This window comes from Diabrotica virgifera, chromosome 1, assembly GCF_917563875.1.
Source record: "Diabrotica virgifera virgifera chromosome 1, PGI_DIABVI_V3a".
Lineage (NCBI taxonomy): Eukaryota > Metazoa > Arthropoda > Insecta > Coleoptera > Chrysomelidae > Diabrotica > Diabrotica virgifera.
In genome coordinates this window covers 109,554,170-109,575,216 of record NC_065443.1, presented here as the reverse complement: position 1 = coordinate 109,575,216, position 21,047 = coordinate 109,554,170, and the positions used below count along the sequence as shown (strand labels likewise).

The following is a 21,047-nucleotide window of genomic DNA, read 5'->3' as shown; positions in this document are numbered from 1 at the left end:
TGGAATCGATGAAACTTACAAATAATATTATAACCACAACGTAACTAAAGTAACTTGTAAAGCGGTAATGATTAATTTCATTAAAGTTGCTAATTAGGGGTTGATCTTCCCGAATTTTGTTTGCCAAAACAAAATTGACCAACTTTATTTTGAGCGTAACTTGCTTACATTTGATGCTAGAACCTTTTTTTATAAAAACATAAATGAACCTTTTTTAAAACACTTCAAAAAAGTTCTAATGAGTTTTCGGCAAAAAGTGCTTAGTTTTTAGATATTTCACGTTGAAATATTCCATTTGCAATTTGGCGAACATGAATCTATTTTTCATTAGCTATAACTCTGGTTCTACTATTATAGGAGTAGATATCTCATGCGTACACTATTTGTTTTACTATTTTACAGGCTATATGTTTGCCAAGAATCTTTTTTTCGATAAAATACTTACTTTTTTAATTATTTGTGAAAAACTGTCTAAAAACGTGGATTTTATTTTGAAAAATGAACATATTCACTCGCAAATAACTCAAAAAGTATTAACTTAGTGAAAAAACTTTATAGAACAGAAGTTGCTTAAAATTTAGTCAGTTTATCCATTTCCGGACTTATTTTGGACATATATTTTTTCACCCCCAGGTCAAAAGCACACATCAGCACAATATTACTTTTTTTCATTATCATGTTAGATATGCGTTAGATATACCAAATTTCATGATATATCATGATAGATATACCAAATTTCATGTCAATCCCAGCGGTTCTTTAAAATTTACAGCAAAAACCGTGAAAGAATGTACTAATTGGTGAATCTCAACTTTCTCCATGCTTAATAAAATTAAACATCTCAAATTTTAATTGTTATTGCGTTAAGAATATTTTGCACATTACCGGTGACAGTCCCAGAAGCAGAAAGATCATTTAGTTTTGTTTTTCGCATAAAAAATTCTGAGGTAATGATAGCTACAATGAAACAGGATCGGTTAGCTGCCTTTCAACTTTGTGAATTGAGAATGATTTGGCAAAAACATGTGATTTGTCAAAAATTAGGGACATATTTGCCCATCAGAAAACTCGAAAAGCACCTGTAATATACAGTGGTGTTAAAAAGTCCTGCATCACCTCAGCGCCTTATAGTTTTTGAGGTGTAACACAAGTTTTTTTGTATATTTTCGCTAATTCATTTTAAGTTTGTGCTTGTAATTAGCGCTATCGGTATACTTACTAATGTTTTTTTAATTACTAGCTCAAAATTCTACAGAAAAGATTAGAATAATTTGATTGAATGGATTTCCCATAATCCGAGAAATTATGAGGTGATTATTAAGTCGTTAAAGTACTATTAAATTGAATCTTAATTACAAATTTGCCACATATTTTGACTATATGAACACTATGTAGTTACCCTAATACATTACTCGCTCTTTGATTTTTGATAAAAAGGTCAAAATGTCATCCCAGACCAAACAAACTAAATTATCGAACGAAAAGCGTTTTGAAATTATTTTTCACCATAAAAACGACAAATCTAGTCGCGAAATAGCATCCGCAGTAAACTGCAATCAATTACAATAATGCTACAGTAATTACAGTCATTAAGAAGTATCTGAACAAGGAAAAATCGACGACAGACCGCGTATTTGGTAAGGTGATATAGGACTTTTTAACACCACTGTAAATATTTTTACTATTATAAATAATATAATCAAAATTCAACAAAATTATATATTTGAAATGTTTCTTATTATTTATTATTAATTTGTTTTCTATAAAAATTAAACAATTTTTTTCGCTCTTCACTTTTTGCCAGGGCCCCGTCTTTCACTTTTTACCGGGGCCCGCTCATCCCTCTCAGCGGCCCTGCATACAAATGTTGTGAGCAGTGATGTGGGAGCGGGATCCCGCTGCAATATCACTGGTTGTGAGTAGTAATGTCTAAGAACCGTGGGTTGTGAGTGAATTTTTATAAAAACGAAAGTGTGACAGTATGAAGTATGAAGTACACGCACACCGATAGTCAGAAGTTGTTAAAATCTTTCAAGTTAAACAATTTTATGTAGTAAATAAAATGAATTATTAAAATGCAGTACTGCAAGCAAAATACAAATAATTAAATATACTTTTATATAATAATTGCATATCATATCAATAGTGTAAGCAACATATAATTTTTCTTCTTCAATGACAGTAGGTATGAAATATACGTCAGTTTGACAATTTCAATTATTGACAATATGAATTATTTAAGAAAGTTGCAAGATTTCTCCGCTATTCGCGCACGATCGTTTCTCGTATCCCCTCCAAGTACTTGCAAACCGCGAATATGTATCACTGCAAATAAAGTGTGAAAAAAATATGGAGTTTTTAGTAAATATTTATTTATTATAATTTTTGTGTCTTTGGCACTTTGAAGGTAATAAGTATTAAATTACGATGAAAAGAAGATTAAAAAGGAATCTTAATATTATTTGTCCAACCTGTCACAATAATTCATTTCGTTTTCAATTTTATTCCGTTGTTACCTAGATACGCCTATATCACACTGACTTACACCGGTTTTTGCCTGATCACCCTAGTTCAGCAGTATTTGAGCGCGATTGGGAACACCTCATGTTATTGTCGCCTTACATTTTCCTGGTAACAGCTCCACGGCTCCTAAAAATTGCAAGCCAGACGGATGTTGAAGTAAAGAAGACACGAAATAATTCTAAAATTTGCAATTTTGGTTTCGCATTGCAACTGAATAAAAATGGTATACATTTTTATTTTCTATTAGTATTAGTCCTATTGAGGGTTAAAATATTGGTTAAAATTTAAACTAGGTTAGCTAACCAAAATTTTAACCTGTCACTGAAAAACTGGGCCTGAGTAACATATATCCATTTTCCGTTAGAATTTACCACGCTGAACAGACGGGGTTGTGAATTGCAAATTATAGAATTACCTCGTGTCTTCTTTGCTTCAGCATCCATCTGGCTTGAAATTTTTAGAAGCCATGGAGGTGTTACAAAGGAAAATGGTCCAATAAGTTTTCAATTTGATATTATTTTAAATATTTTATTAGGTTGAAAGTTTTGACTTGTGTCTAGCATGTGCCGATAGGCACCGACTACCCTCACGTTAGTTGCAATGCGGGGACTAATAGACTTGGTAATTTAAACTTGGTTCAGAGATAGCAATCTATGCATTCTCTGATGAGCCTATAACAAGAGGCGAAATCGTCGGCAAGAGTGCTGGTTGCACTTTCTGAACTAAGTAAAAATTAAGACAGTTTTGGCTTCGCATTGCAACTGAAGAGAAATGGTATACATTTTTATTATTTATGTTTAAAATATATTTATTTCGTTGGAATCATATAATAGAAGTATATTATTTTCCCCTCTTTTTAATACAATACATAATATAATAATAACAATATTGTTAGACATAAGCACAAACCACGTATAAAAATACAATAGACATTTTTTTTATTTAGCTTAATGCCTCGACAACTAATGGCCATTGGCATGGTACAGATGATTTTCCAATCAGATACGTAGTGCAGTGTGTGTTGTAAATGTCTTGTTACTTTGAAAAGTCGACTTCATTGTCTTTACACATCTGCAATACCAGATGGTAGCTTCTGTGGAACACTAATAAAGAATCATTAAGCTTTTTAACCCAAAATGACAACATACTAGTAATGTGATCTATAAATTTATTTTCTTGTATGCATATGTTATCTAGAATCTAGATTATTTTTACAGATTTTTATTTTTCATATTTTAAACTCCTCTCGAAAAATTTCTTAACTCGTCACCTCTGTTACCTCTTTCTAATGAATAAAGTTCCTATGTCATCTGCCACATTTCTCTTTAAAATTAAAGAAGGAAAGCAATATTTTCCACTGTGACCAACTTAGAAAGTGTAACAGAAGTAAACACGTCAGTACTGTCAAAGTCAAACCATTTTTGAAATGAAAGATATGTGTTGTGTTGTTGATACCTGGTAAATTTTGGGTTATGGTGCCACGTAATTTAGAAGTAATTTATTAAAAAAATATGGGAAACTCTGAAAGTGTAGATGTTCCCGGTGGCGGAACAGATGGATATCACGTTCTTAAAGTACCTTTAAATGTTAACGTTTTGAAATGTTATATTAATACTTAAAAATTTTAGGTCCAAGAAAATTCTCCTGCCAGTCTTGCAGGACTTCAACCATTCTTTGATTTTATTATATCTATTAACGGCACCCGGCTAGATCGAGAAAATGATACACTTAGGACGATACTAAAAAACGGCGTAGGTAAGTAATCACTTGTTTTGTTTGTGGTTACACCCTTCCATTACATTCTTTATGAAAATACTCCCTAAAACAAATTTATCCTCAGAGTCACTCAGAGTTTATTTCTGCTAAGTCTCTTATCACCTATTTTGTAAGAGAGCATAAAAACTGTGGTGATGAAGATAAAATATACCTACCTAATTCTACTGATTTGCAATAGTTATAACTTTAAAATATGGTTCCATGTAATGGATTTATATGTTTAAAAATATAGATTTGATAGTCCAGATTAGGTTTTATAACCAGTTTTACGTTTATATGGACTTTCCGTATGTGAATTTTGGATTTTGTTAAAACTTCTTTCAACTTGACAGAAAAATAGTTATTGTTAGCAAATTTTCTTAAATAAAAGGTTCCTAATTTAAAATGGTAGTTATTTAGATGTACATACATATTATTCATACAGCAAATCATCAAAAAATTGTAATTATTATTTTACACCCATACCTCGCTATACGGCCGCTCTGTATACAGCATTTCTTTATAACGGCCCTATTCAATTATGGCACGGTTTCGATCTACAGTCTAAAATATTTCGCTATAATGGCCCGATGTTGTCATTCTTGAGCAAACGCAATCTTGATGCACACTCTTTTCTATTTCCACTTGTTTATGCATAATTTGAAAATAAAATGAGACGAGGCCACATCTAAGGAATATCTTAACATTTTAAAAGGAATTATAGAAAAAGGTGGTTATAAACCTGAACAAGTGTTTAACGTAGACAAAACATGACTTTGTTAGAAGCAAATGCCCAATCGCACGTACATTTCAAAAACCGAAACATCTGCACCTGGTCATAAATGGTCTAAAGAACGATTAACTTTGCTACTTAGAGCAAATGCCACTGGTGATTTTAAACTAAAACCACTTCTAATTTGTCCAAAAATCCAAGGCCTATTACAGGACTAAATAAAAATCATTTACCTGTTATATGGGGATACAACAAGAAAGCTTTGAGTTTGTAGATTATTTTTGGTTTTTGGAATCTATTATTATTTTATATACCAGTGTATGTGCTTTTTTGTATGTATTTTTGATTTAAATAAAATAAACAGATAAAATGCATTTTTAACGACAAACCATATAACATATTTAAGAAATTTGGAAAAATGGTTGGCAACGGTTGCTGATCGATTGGATCGTACTACGAACAAACCTAATTTATGATGGCGAAGCCTTATTGTTAACCCTTTAAAACATTCTCTGGTAGCTATATATACCATAAGCTATGGGAAATTCCACGAACATACGCCTGTTTTGGATTAGTTCGACAACAAATATTTTACTGTGCAACATAAGAAGTACGAAAGTAAATGGCACTAATAATTATTCCAATAAACAACAATGTAATTTGCAGTTTACTTTTATTCTTCTTATTTTGCACAGTGAAATATTCGTTGTCGAAGTAATCCAAAACAGGCGTATGTTCGTGGAATAGGGTATATTACGTCTTATTTTGTCATCAGAGTTGAGGTGAAAACAATCCTTATAGGCACAGTCGATACACTGAATGCTTGCTGGTAGGTGTGAATACTGAAAACCTGTATGCGGCATGGCAACCACGTGATTTTCACAAAACTGGTATGATAAGCTACCAGCGCGCCTTTCTGCAACAGTCTATGTAAATCGTTCAAGTTTATTTTTGTTTTTTGCACAAGTGTCATTTGGAATAAACTACTTGGACAAAAATTGAAGGTAAGTGTCAAAGGTAGTTTTTTTCATTATTTTTAACTAGCAGATAATTCTTTAAAAACACTGGAATAGTTATTGCAAGAATAAATATGTTTTATGAGAATTCTAACACCAAAATTCATTGTTTTTATTTATCTCGCCGTAAAAACAATTTTTATTTCTTAGTTTTGAAACTTATGAAATTTATTAAACAATATTGTGGCAACAAATTTCTATAATAATCTTGTTGTTTGATATTAGCGATAGGAAAATATTTTTAATCATATTGAGGATTGTACCAAATAATAGGATATTTTTTCACATACTAAACCAAAAAAATTTTGAGATCGTAGTTTACGCACAATTCTAATTTTTTTTACGGATACATTAAAGCAAAGTTTAGTATTTATTTGCTAGACAAGGTTCTGTAAGACTTTAAATTATTTATTAGGCATATTTGTTATTACATTTTTTCCAGTACATTGTTTAGGTTTGGTTAGATTTTTCCAGTACATTATTCCTATGTTTTTTAGATGTCTAGAAATCGACGGCTACAGAAGCTGAACTCCTGTATATAGTAGACCATCTAAGTGATGAAGAGTATTGTCTTTCCGAATTTGATGGCAATGAGGATGCAGATGACAATTTCCCCAAGACAAGCTCAATTTCCAGAACTCCGTCACAATCCTCGACTCTAGTATCGACAGCCAGCAGACATGTTCCACTACTTCAGTACAGCTCTTGAAAAGGGTGCGCCAATGTGCTCTTACAAGAAAGACAAATAATTCTAGCGGAAACGAAGATTTTGATGATTCGGATCAAGATCCTGACTTTGATCCAGATGACGGATTTGGTTTCAAATACAAGTTGGCTAAGTTATTTCCTAAAAACATTTTTTCTGATGAAGACGACGAGGATGAACAGCTGTTAACATTATAGTCATTATCAGAGAATAGGCCATTTTTGGGAAAAGTTATTTACCAGCAATTTTATTGCTAGAATCGAATCTTATGATTATATTTATTAATAATATAGGTATGCAAAGTCCGCAGATAGTGTGCTACTTTTTTTATAAACAAAACGGCGCCCGAAAATCGTGTTTTTTTCAATTTTTGATATATAACTCCAAAGGTTTTAACTTTACACCAAAACCACTCAAATAAAAATTCACCGTAAATAAATTCTGCATAGAGACGTGTTTTTCCCGATTTACTTCGACGAAAGTTTTCTCCGGAAAATGCAGGTTTTTCCAACAAAATCTTTAATTTTCAACTAAAATTTTAGATAAGATAATTTTAGACTAATAAAATTGTTTATTAAAAATTAAATAACTTGGTAATATAAAAGCTCTTTTCCTATAGACTATAATTCCAGAAGCCGATGGAAATTGAATGAACAGTTTAGCAACAACTGAATTTTTAATTAAAAATTTACGGTCACTATAATAACCACAATAATTATGATGCATAAGAATAGCTAAGATTTTTGTATAAAACGACACTGTACGTATCTAATGTACTTTACAGAATTGAAATTGGACTATTTACGCGGCCTCACTAATATTTTTAAATTATAAACAATTTTTTGGCTTATAAACAAATAGAATATCTCGGGAAATATTAAATTAAATTAAATCATGAAAACGGTATTGGAAAAAAGCGGCAAAATGCTTCTTTTAAAAGAAAAAATGTTTAATTGCGATGAGTGGTTCCTGAGATACAACCGGTCAAAGTTGACCGGCACTTACGGCAAAGATATAAACAATAGGATCATAATTTTCGAACCATCACCTTTTTATTTTTGTCCTCTTTCTCCACACACATTTTCATATCTTTAAAATACTCATAACATATATTATTATAATAAAAACTATCGATATTACGAGTAAAAATTGTCAAAAATATCAAAATTCCAATCAAAAATTAGGTTGAAGAAAATGTAATCTCGAAGTTTAAAATCGGTATACGTTAAAAAATGCATTTTCTCGGCTTCCCATTCAGCAATTTTCTTCATTCTTTTTTTTGTTCCCAAGTAACTCGAGTAGAGCCATCTAACTAACGTATTATTAAATATCAAAGTTGCTTTTGTTTTGTTATAATACATTAATTTATTTCTTATAACAAAAATTTTTAATTTGCTGAAATAAATATTGTTTCAACTATTTAGAATGGGAAATAAGCCACAATATTATTAAAAAATGATTTTTATTAACGTTTCGACGCCCAAATCGGGTGCCGTTGTCAAAATACAAAATACTATTAATATAAACAAAAATAATATAATATAATATAAGTGAATATTATAATATAATATAAAAAAATAATATAAGAACATCAATCTTATATTAAAAATAGAGAATTTGATAGATCTCAAATATGTCAACACGCATGGGATAATGAACATAGAGTTCAGTGGAGAGATTCAAGTATAGTCCTGAAAGAAACAGATAGTAAAAAGAGAAAAATCAAAGAAGCGGCTCTAATTATGCTAAACGAAACCAATTGTGTCGCAAATTCCTCGGTGGAATGCAGTAGGATGTGGATACCCATACCGAAAGAGGAAGTCAATAGAAAGAAAATACCACAATTAGTAAGTCAATAGTCGAGTTAGTACATATTTTATATATTTTTTTTTTTTTTTATTTGTGACTTTAGCACTTAGCTATTTAGCCAGATACAACTTGATAATAATTAATACTAATACAAAAAAACTATTAAACCTAATACAAATTATTAAAAAGAAAAACATATTATTCTAATTTACTTAATACTAAATAAAAAAGTGTCTATCTATACCTACTATTGCAAACAGATCAAAATAGTCAAAAGAAAAAAAAAACCTCTTAAAAATTACTAAAAGACATTACTATAAATAGGGAAAAGGAGGGAAAATAAACAATTGGGTAAAAAAAAGGTTAACGAGATTGGCTAAAATTGATTACAGACATACATTTGTACTATGTATAAATTTGATTAGACAATCATATACTCTTTTGTCATTAGTAGCCAATAGGTTATTTATTTGGTACGGAGGAAATATTTGCAGCGTTTGCAAGCTGCTTAAAAGAGTTCCTGTATGCTGAATATATTTGGAACAGTTAAAAAAGATATGATTAAGATCTCCTTGTTCTTGACATGTTTCACATAAGTCTGAATTGTAAATTTTGATTTTAGCAAGATGAGTAGGATAACAAGCATGACCAAATCTCAATCTTATTAAGGTTGTTATATATTTACGGATGTTACTAAATTTCTTAAACCATCTCGAATTTGGAATTTGTGGTTGTATATAAATATATTGTGTTGTTGAGTGGTTACAAAAAGTTTGCCAATAAGTTTTCCAACGATCTATTTGATTTCTTTTAGAGATACAAAAAGTGTCAGGAATACAAATTCTCTCCTCTGGTACAATTTCAGCTGAAGAGGTTATTGCAGCTTTAGCTAAAGAATCAACATGCTCATTATATTTTATACCAACATGAGCTTTTACCCAAATAAAATTAGTAGTTTTATTTTTATTTTTAAGCTTGACAAGCATGTTCTTAATTTGGTAAATGAAAGGATTAGAATTATAATTGGGTAATTTTGAATTTTTGAGACATAATAAAACTGACAATGAATCGGATATTATTAACACTGAATTATTGTTTAAACTATCGAAATATATCAAGGATTCAAGAATCGCAATTGCTTCTGCACTAAAAATTGAGCAATTAGAAGGTAATTTGAACATTTTTTCTGTTGATTTAGATGGAATGTAGAAAGCACATCCGGTCCCTTCCGATGTTTTGGATGCATCTGTATAGATTACAGTTGCTTTGGGCCATTTGTCTATACAGGAATTCAAGATGCATGAATCTAATAATGAACTATTATAATATGTAGGTATATGTATATCAGGTTCATAAAAAAATGCGAAATAGTCGTTAGTATCAAGGTTGTTGATATTGTTGATATACTTATTGTTGCACATGGTTCTAAAGGCTGTACTTTTATATTTTAGTATTACTTATATACCCATGTATTATTGATATTATTTATAATTTAAACAAAATTATAGTAAAGTCAGAATTTGGTATTAATTTTGAGAGTAAATTAAATGTAAGACCAAATACTTACGATGTCGGGATAGTATCACGAGGTTTTTCCTGGTTTTCCCTCGTGATTTACTATGAGATCTCTAACGCGAGAATTTTAATGTCACCGTTGCATGTGGTTGTCTTTTTAAAGACAGATCACATGCTATGATTTTTTTGTGACGGATATTCTTGAGTTGGGGTTGATTTCATGTAATCGAATGAACTATCTTTCAGTAAAGTCGTCCCAGGAACGCAACTCATAAATATTGGCAATATCATTTTAAAGTCTTCTACTTTAAAATGTATCATATGTATCTGAATTGCCGATATAAATGAGTCAAATTAAATAAATTATTAGAAGAATTTTTTTACTAAGCAACAACATTTTTGTTTATATTAATAGTATTTTGTATTTTGACAACGGCACCCGATTTGGGCGTCGAAACGTTAATAAAAATCATTTTTTAATAATATTGTGGCTTATTTCCCATTCTAAATAGTTAAAATTGTAAAAATGCCACAAGAAAATAGCTTCAGAACAACATTAAATATTGTTTCAATAATTATACAGCTTTCAAATGAGAATATTTGTGTTTTTAACGTTAAAAGGAACACTTGTAGTAAGTTTATCCAAAGAAAGTCCACAACTGGAAAAATATAGTTATCTTTTCGTATAAATAAATTAATCTATTATAACAAAAGAAAAGCAAGTTTGACATTTAATGATGCGTTAGTTAGATGGCTCTACTCGAGTTACTTGGGAACAAAAAAAGAATGAAGAAAATTGCTCCATGGGAAGCCGAGAAAATGCATTTTTTAACGTATACCGATTTTGAACTTTGAGATTACATTTTCTCCAACCTAATTTTTGATTGGAATTTTGCTATTTTTGGCCATTTTCACTCGTAATATCGATAGCTTTTATTATAATAATATATGTTATGAGTATTTTAAAGATATGAAAATTAGTGTGGAGAAACACGATAAAAATAAAAAAGTGATGGTTCGAAAATTATGATCCTATTGTTTATATCTTTGCCGTAAATGCCGGTCAACTTTGACGGGTTGTATCTCAGGAACCACTTATCACAATTAAGGTGACACAGTAGCGATCAACAGGTAGCCAAAACGCGTTCCAAGATTGCGGCTGTAATTTTGAATATTTTTTCGAGATATTTGGCACACATATTCGTAATATAATAAAGAATGGCGGTACAGAGCCCAATTTGAAAAATATATTAATATGTGGAAATTACTCTGTAAGGCGCTACAAACTACGTTTTTGAAGTTACGTCACTAATGTTCTCAGCAAGCGACGTGTATTCTCGAAAACTGTTAACTTCTCAGAAAAATGAGAAGATATCTTTTTTGTTTAGAAGAAGCCAAAAAACCTAAAGAGTTACAGTGCAAAATAGGAGATTGTTGAAATAGACCCTGCTGCATTGGCATTAAAATCGGATCGACGCGCATAATTAACAATTAAAAAACAACGGTCTAAATTGAAGTTAGACCCGATTACTACTCAGAATTTCAAAAATGAATGTTTAAACTTCACTTTAAGGACTTGCCAACCTTAAATATAATAATTTAAATATGAGTTTTTACGCCTCGAAAATGTCTATCTTCGCATTTTTCATATTTTAGTTCACCTCTAACTCGAAAATTATCAACTTTTGAAAAAAATGACAAGATATTTTTCTTGCTTAGAATGACCAAAAAACAAGAAAAAATATTTTCCTGGACAAAAAATGGTAATCTTGTGAATTTGTTTAGAAACATTTTTTTTAACAATTTTTGCCCAAAAATTTCGCTGGCACTCTTCTGATTTATTTAAAGGGGACATTTTTGAATAGGAATCCGCAAAGAAACCAAATCAGAATTTTTTTAGACGGGAGCGGCCTCACAACATAGACTAATTACATATTATGTTTCTCCGTAACTAAATATTCCAGTTAGTAAGGAATTCATCTTATCTCACACTGACACTGAAAGATGGTAATAAAATTTTACGACCTCTTCCATTCACTGTCGACAAATCATCTAAAAGTGTATTACATTGCACAAATTTTGTTTATACACATAAACCTTTTAACACGTTGACGGACAGTGCGAATGCCTCAAATGTATAATCAAGTGTTGTGATACTATATGAATTTTGCAAAGTAGAATAGGGAAATTGCTAAATTTGTTTTAGCGCTTATAGATTATGGAAACAATATGTTTTTTGTAAACATGTGGACGACGGCCATGGATGTATCATATTTTATATGCATCTGTAGATGTAATAACAGGATTTTGATTTTAAATTCCGCAAAATATGTTTAAGCAAGGCGAAAACCTCGCGTTTCTTGGGAAAAATATTCCCATGAGATCTTTTTGCGTAAGCAGTTTCATGAGATACCTCAGAATAAGACAAAAAAGGTTATAATAAAGATATTAAAAATGACTTAACAGAAAAGATACTGAAAACTATTTCACTAACACCAAAACTAGTTCGTCTCTGTCTTGCTAAGAGAACCGTCGATTTATTGCATTTCGATTTAATGTCCATGATTCAGTTCCATAGTAAAGCACACTGTGTACATAACATTTAATTAGCCTTATTTTGAGGGCCAATATCAGATCTTTGCTGCATAAAATCTTTTTCATTTTCACGAAGTTGGCACGTGCTTTTTCAATTCTCTCTCTTATTTCTGCAGTCTAATCGTTATTTTCTGTGATTATCGTTCCCAAGTAAGTATATTTTTTTACTCTCTCAGACTGCTGGCCGCCTACCGTTAATATTTCATTTATATTGTTGTTCTTGCTATTTTTCATAAATTTTGGTTTTTTGAGGTTAAGGGAGAGTCCGTATTCTCCATTACATATATCTTAATATTTTGTTCATTATTCTTTCTAAGTCTTCCAAGTTGTCTGATATTATGACTGTATCGTCGGTATACCTAATGTTATTAATTAAATTTCCATTCACTTTTATGCCGACTGTCTCGTTTACCAAAGCTTCTTGTGTGATTTCTTCAGAATAAGAACTAAACAATAACGGCGACAGTATGTAACCTTGCCTGGCCCCTCTCCTTATCTCCATTTGTTCTGACACTTCTCCAAATTACACATTTGATCGTTGGCTGTAGTATAAATGGTATAGTTTATTACTAAAGTTATTATTATGGTATGGTTTATTACTAACGAGGAAGTTATAAATGCCTTAAATCAAATGAAAAATGGAAAATATAGAGACGACGGAATAACAAAAGAGATGATTAGAGATGGAGGTCAAACTACCTTGGAAGCAGTTAAAATCCTAATGAAGAAGTGCCTCTTTGATATTGCTATTCCAACCACTTGGCAAAATGCGCAGCTACTTCTACTACAAAATAAAGGAGGCAAACACAAACTCGAAAATTACAGACCAATAAGTCTGTTACCACATCCGTACAAACTGCTTACCACAATAATGACCAACAGACTATCAGATAAATTCGATAGTTACCAGCCTGTTGAACAAGCGGGATATCTCAAAGATTATAGTACCGTAGAACACCTACTCCTACAGACAATAAGGACATTTCTCGAAAAGTGTAACGAATACAATAACCCTCTTCATTCAGCATTTGTTGATTACAATAGGGCATTCGATTCCATAGAACTCTGGGCCGTATTAGACGGAATGAATAACGCAAGGATTGATTCCAGATATAGAATATAGAATTATTTACTATTGAATTAGAAGATGCCTTATGTCTTAGAAGAAAAAGTTAAATTGTCACTTAAATTTTTAAGTCATCTAAGATTTGCCGATGACATAGTGCTCATAAGCAACAATACAGAAGAACTAATCTACATACTAAAGATGCTTAAACAGGAATCTGAGAAGAAAAGCGGTTTAAAAATAAATTTAAATAAAACAAAAGTGATGACAAATCAAAATATCAGAATCGACTTAGATGGAAGTCAGATCGAAAGTGTCGAAGAGTCACACGATCAAGCTAGGCAAACAGAATCAAACGGCAGAGATAACTAGAAGAATCCGAATTACTTGGGCAGCAGTTGCAAGACTCAGTGATGTGTTGAAAAACAAAAAGATACCAATAAACCTAGAAAAAAGGGTATTCAACAGTTGTATTCTACCAGTTATGACTGATGGAGTGGATACCGTGACACTTACAGGGTTATCAGCCAATAGATTAAGAACACAGAGGGCCATCGAACGAGCTATGTTAGGAGTATCTCTGAGAGAACATATTTGAAATGGGACGTACGAAACAGGACGAAGGTGGAATATGTAACTGGAAGAATTGCGCAAATGAAATGGAACTGGATAGGACACGTGGCACGGCAAAACAACGAAAGGTGGACGAGAACATTGTACATTGGAGACCACGCGAGCATAGTAGTAGCAGAGGAAGACCACAAAAACGATGGTTAGATGACTTCAAAGCAAAAGTGGGGAGAAACTGGTACCAAAGAGCACAAAACAGAGAAGAGTGGAAAACTCATGGGAGGCCTTTGTCCAGGAGTGGATGCAAACAGGCTAAAGAAGAAGTTATTGTTTTCTTTAGGGACAACATAGAAGCTACATGTTTTTATGGATTTGGCTGTCTCTAGAGGTGTATATTCTCGGGCTGAATACCGATAACCTTTTTCCAAGCACACAAACAATCCACATTGCTTTACTATATTTTTTGTTTTTGTTCTGTTAGTGTATCTTTGGTTGCCTATATAGATGTCATATAGGTGAACAAGGATTAGGATTAAGTTAGGTTAGGTCTGATCCGGGGAACCGGTACCGGGACAAGCGATGTAAGATGATCAAACTAAATAAAGATATCTTAATCAAGAGTACTTAATAGTCATTATTAAAGAACCCAACTAAACATGGTGGCAGCGGTGTTGAGTGCAGCACGTATATTTTAAGTATAAAACTATATTACCCATTAACCACTAGCACATGCCAAGAGTAGCAAAGCAAGGTTAAGGGGCAAGAAAATATTCTGCATTGTGGTCAATTGTGGTTGAAATCATACCCGACATAAAGTAACACTGAAAATGTCTACTAATACTACTCCTGATGCAAATACTCAAGGTATAGTAAGTCCAGCACCATTGAATGTTAACCCTCCGGATAAATTCAATTTTTTGGCCCCAGCAATTTGGCCTGCATGGAGGAAGAGGCTGGAACGCTACATGTCGGTATGAGGGCAGCTCCAAAAGACAGAAAAACAAAAAATAGATATCCTAGTGTACCTTATGGGAGAAGAATCCGAAGATATTTTGATACAATTTCAAAAAATTCCAGATACTTACGAGGAAGTTCTAAATGTTTTTGACAAATATTTTATCCCTAGACGTAATATTATATATGAACGTTTCAAATTCAATTCTACAGTACAAAAACCAGGTGAAACCATTGACTTATTTATTACTAGCCTACATACCTTAGCAGAACATTGTAATTATGGGCAACTGAAGGAGGAATTGATCCGAGACCGTATCGTAGTAGGCATGCTGGACACAAAAACATCAGAAAGGTTACAGCTAAAAGAAACAGTTTTGATAGCAATTTCTGGCTTTTCTTCGTGTCTTATCAGATAAAACAATTGTTCCAGATATCGTTATCGCGTTTCCTTTTTTACTTCTTTATCGATGATTATTCTGCCGCGCCGTTTTCATTTTCTAATATTCTATACTCTTTCTCTTTCTGCTCTCAAAGAAACTGTTTATTAGATTTTTTTCTTTCTCATCTAATTTATACCGATCCAGATTAGCTCCATATAACAGTTCTAGTTCTACTTGCATCAGACTAATCAATACGTTTATTTAACATATTATTAAGTGTCAATACATTTTTTCTTTTGTCTTCGCTAATATTTATTTATTTCTGTTGTTTTTGTACATAGAAGAAATCAATATAGATGTAAGATTTTTAAAATTGATTGTTATTATTTCTTTTGTATTGATCCTTTTTTTATTTTTAATATGAAGGTGAAAATATTTTTTAACCTATCCTGAATTAATTTCAAAAGTGGTTATTTATTTAGGTACTCTTACTCCATATCTATTTAAATATCGTCCAATTGGTTTCCTTTAAATTTAGCTCACCACAAATGCAAAAAGTAATGAACAATGAAAATTTTAAAGATAAAATAATGATTTCAATTAAAATCTTTAATAAACATAAGTGCGACAAAAGAGAAACACCATGGATGGTAGTTATTAGAAAAACTATTTGACAAAAGTAGACTATTTATGCTCCAATTCAAAATATAGTCAAATACAAAGCTTCAGAGATACATGAAAAAATACAAATAAAAAAGACAACTTTATGTTACTTAAAAACATTAAAAAGCCAACTCGGGTTTAATCGAGACAAAAAGTACCGGCCCTAAATATATCAAAATCTAATACGGCCAAGGGGACTGACAATATTTCAAGAAAAGTAGTTAAATGAATTTCAGAAGGTCACGTTGATGCGTTATAAATAGACGTTATAGTAGTATATATATATCTGTATTATATTACCTACTAACTATAATACAATAACACGTTTTGTTGTACAAAGTAATTGATATGGCAACGCTGCTAGGATAAAGTTCTGTTTGACGCGATTCTAGCAGAAGGTACTGCTATCTATCGAACATAAATATTACCGATGTTGTAGATGGAGTCACTTCATGGCGGCACAAATTCACAGCGGCAATTCAAGATATAATTCTTGTTTAACGAGATTTTTCATATGTTTAGAAAAAAATATTCAACATTTTATTGCAAATATTTTCCACTCTTACAGTTTTATATATGTTGTTATTAAAATTTTGTCCGATTTCTTGCCGGTAGCTTTATTATAAGCCAAAACATATTATTTTTTCGTATTATGGCAAAACTGTAAGATCAAAAATTTTCAAAAAATTCATAAGTATTTCTTTGGATTATATCTTTATGCTGTAAGAAAATTAACAAAATTGTATGTTTGGTTTTCCCGCTTTATACTTGGAAAAAAAGAGTATTTTTGAGTTTTTTCGAAAACGAAAACATGAAGTTCGCTCAAAATTTGTCAAAATACTTCTAGTAATCACATACACCTTCTCAAATTTTTTCAAAATTTTTGAACTTCAAATTTTTTTTTGGGGGGGGTTCAGATCAACCTTAAATACAATATTAAAAAAAACTAGCCTGTACCGCCATTAAGAAGAACAAAAAAATACACTTTCTTCAAATAAACTTTTTTATCTGATGCCTAGATTTTGTGTCATTTTGGAACTACTAATGAAATAAAAAATTTTAGTAGTTCCAAAATGACACAAAATCTTGGCATCGGATAAAAAAATTTATTTGAAGAAAGTGTATTTTTTTGTTCTTCTTAATGGCGGTAGAGGCTCTTTTTTTAATATTGTATTTAATTACAAAGTAATTTCCACATATTAATATATTTTTCAAATTGGGCTCTGTACCGCCATTCTTTATTATATTACGAATACGTGTGCCAAATATCTCGAAAAAATATTCAAAATTACAGCCGCAATCTTGAAACGCGTTTTCGCTACCTGTTGATCGCTACTGTTTCCTCTTAAACGGTTTTTCTTTTAAAAGGAGCGTCCTTTTAAAAGAAGATACAATGTGGTGTTAAATTGTAATATTGAGCCCATGTGTCTTCTTCGATTTCACACTCATATAAGTGTCCTTTATGTAACTTAGTTGCCTAAGTGTTCTGATGTGTCTCTTACTTATTAAAGTTTGTGTGTGAGAGATCAAGAGATGCATAATATTTCTGCCTTGCTTAGCGAAAACGCCGTATCTGCAAAAATCTGAAAAAATTAATTTTTTTACTTCTTTCTAACCCAAATGTGCATATCTATCTTATTTGCTTACTAAAAAGACGTAAGTTAAGCCAAAACACATTAAACACACCGCATCTTATGCCGTATCTTGTGTAAATGTATAGGAATACTTAAACAAAAATCGATTTTACTCAAATGTGATGTCTCTGTAGATACGGGGTTTTGGCTAAGGACGGCAGAGGGTGCAATGCAAAAAATATATGCCAAAAAAAAACAAAGTTGGTTCTTGACTGCACAGACGAAAAAGACAAACAACACATATCAACTATCTTTTTCGTCTGTGCAGTCAAAAACCAACTTTGTTTTTTTGTCATATATATTTTTGTATTTTTTGCATTGCACTATATTATCCACTCTTAAATTACTCAACTATCCACTATCCACTCTTAAACATAAACTTAAAACTTAACCTAGGGCAACTGGTACAATTAACATAGTTTAATTTAGTTTTTAGCTTGTTCAGCTTCTAAATTGTTGCCTTCATGAATGAATTGTGAACGCCAAAACTGCTATAAATAAAACCTTCAATAAGATTGTGAGCATTAGACCCTTTGTACCCTAACATTTTCATAATGTGCTCATACCAGCAACAATTTCATCATTTACAATATCTTTCTGTTAATAGTAATTCTGTGTTTATTACAGGAAAGCAACTTCCACTAACCATCTACAGTTATAAAACTCAAAGTGTGAGGACTGTGACAGTAGTACCAAGTGACACATGGGGAGGCCAAGGCTATTTAGGAGTAAGCATAAAATTCTGTTCCTTTGATGTTGCCAAAGAAATCGTATGGCACATTCTGGAAGTACATCCAAACTCACCAGCATCTCTAGCAAATCTTAGACCATTTTCAGATTACATCATAGGTGCAGATTCTATATTACATGAGAGTGAAGATTTATATAATTTAATAGAGAATCACGATGGTGTTCCTTTGAAGTTTTATGTGTATAATTCTGATGATGATACTTGCAGAGATGTAACTATAACACCAAATTCGAAGTGGGGTGGTGATGGCATGTTAGGCTGTGGTATAGGTTATGGATATTTACATCGAATTCCTGTAAGAGGCAGTGCGATCCAACCTCCTCCCACTACAACTATATTTAATCAAGTTCCAACAATATCACCATCTAATGACCAATCTGTTAGTCCAGCTACCACTCAACCCATTACAACTTTAATTCAAAAAACAGAAAATTTGAATTTAGAGCCAACTGGACAAGCAGTCCAAGAAACTAATGTTAGCAATGTTTTATCTACAGCTGCCAGCACTGTGCAACAGGACCCATCAGTTTATACTTCAAATGTACCAGCTCCTTCATCAATTCCGAATTTCAACATGAATTTCCAAAACCCTCCAGCGACTAGTGATATTCCATCATTTGATGTGAATAAATTTTCTAATCCTCAGAATCCCGTAACTTCAGAGGCAATGGTACATCCTCAAGTCTCACTACAATCTCCCCAACCTATTATTACTCCAACTATGTATAATCCTGCTGATTACCCGGCTTTTAGTCCATCCCAGCCCCCCTTAACACAGACCACAGTTCCTGTGTACTCATATCCCCAAATGCAATCTAGTGGGGCTCCAACAAATGTATTACATACCACAACTAATTCTTCACTGCCTCCACCACCTCTGTCAGGCTTTCTGAACCAACCTATTATTTTTGATCCTCATATAGCAGCACAATCAGCTCAACAGTTGTTAAGTGGAACTGTAACTACATCTTCTAGTTAAAATGTGCAATGGAAGAATTATTTAGTAATACATTTTTACATGATATCTTATATTTTATTGGACACTGAGGGGAACTTTTAACAGAAATGCAGAGCTGATGATTCTTTTCAATGTATTGAAAGCTCTTGGTGGGAAACATTTTCAAAAGATATCTGTCAAATCACAAAACTGCAAATAATGGGCATTTATTGGATATGGAATTGATTTTTGATTATAACATTCATATTATGGAAATAAAAGATCATGAATTGACACAGTGTTTGTATTGTCAACACGGAATCAATTTTTTTGTGTTTTTATTGCTAAAATTTCTCAATACCTGTTAAAAGCTTTATTCTTAGCCCTTTTCTTATTCTGGTGATATTTTTCTGAGATTCATACATTTACAGATATTGCATGTAAAAAAACATGTCAAAGTATAAATTAATAACAAATTCAGCAATGTACCTGCATGAGCAAATTTCATAAGCTTTTTCATGGCAGATACCATAAATATATAGTTAAACTTTTAGTTTAAGTAAGAGATCATCTGCTTCTTTTTATATGTTGTATATATTATGACTGAGTAGTCTCTTAGAACTTTCTGCTGCATAAATTTTTTTTCTAGTGTACTGAGGTTTCTCAGATGCTTCTAGTCTTTTCGACGCTGAGTTAAGTAAGTACTTCTAAGAACAAAAATAAGGAGTAGAGTGTTACAACAAACAAACGTAAAAACAAATATAAACTGCTAGCCATAGCAGTGGTGGATCTAGGGGTGGCTTCCAATGAAACACTAACCAAAAGACATAAAGAAGATAAACCCCAACTAAAGTTCGATTAATTTTTCTAACTAGCGGGTATATTGGGTTGAATTTATCTGTATATGATTTAAGTTTGATGCCAGCTAATATATTTTTCTGTTTCAACAATTTTTTCTTTAATTTTGGACCTTGTTAGGTTTGCCACTGAGTCACAATTAGTTAGAATTGAAAAAATTTCAAATCAATTCTAAAAAGTCTGTCAAATCTTGAGAATGAGACAAACAAACTGCTTTTTTTACGGAAATAAAAGGCAGATATCGAGCACCGAGTTTATTAAATATTGCCCAAGTATACTTTCCATGTATATGCCCCTGAAGATGCTCCTAGAGCATCTTCAGAGGCATTTCGTCAAAACAGGAAAGCATTCTTGAATGCCATAAACATTTTTGTCTGAAAGATGAAGTTTTCGATCCTAATAGCATTATTAATAATATTTAAAAAATATTAAATATTAAAATATTACTAAAAGATTTTTAAAACGAAAACTTATTGGTCCATTTCCTTGGTAACACCTCCAAGGCTTCTAAAATTTGCAAGCCAAATGGATGCTGAAGCGAAGAAGACAAGAATGAATTCAAAAAACTTACAATTCACG

The 21,047-nt window shown here is 31.8% G+C and overlaps 1 protein-coding gene across 1 annotated transcript; it reads left to right on the top strand.

Annotated features, from left to right (window-relative positions):
• Positions 1–3,926: 3,926 nt before the first annotated feature.
• LOC114326962 (Golgi reassembly-stacking protein 2) lies at positions 3,927–19,904 on the top strand. The gene is made up of 3 exons (XM_028275451.2): positions 3,927–4,097; positions 4,152–4,278; positions 18,550–19,904. Exons 1-3 carry the CDS (start codon positions 4,035–4,037, stop codon positions 19,650–19,652), a joined length of 1,293 nt encoding a protein of 430 aa, XP_028131252.1. The 5' UTR covers positions 3,927–4,034; the 3' UTR covers positions 19,653–19,904.
• The last annotated feature ends 1,143 nt before the right edge of the window (positions 19,905–21,047 follow it).

Excerpts from the sequence above, each read along its gene's own strand:
- LOC114326962 (XM_028275451.2), top strand. The coding sequence starts at position 4,035 with ATGGGAAACTCTGAAAGTGTAGATGTTCCCGGTGGCGGAACAGATGGA. Across the intron at positions 4,098-4,151 it reads ATGGATATCACGTTCTTAAA|GTCCAAGAAAATTCTCCTGC; the intron begins GTACCTTTAAAT and ends TAAAAATTTTAG. Across the intron at positions 4,279-18,549 it reads GATACTAAAAAACGGCGTAG|GAAAGCAACTTCCACTAACC; the intron begins GTAAGTAATCAC and ends TGTTTATTACAG.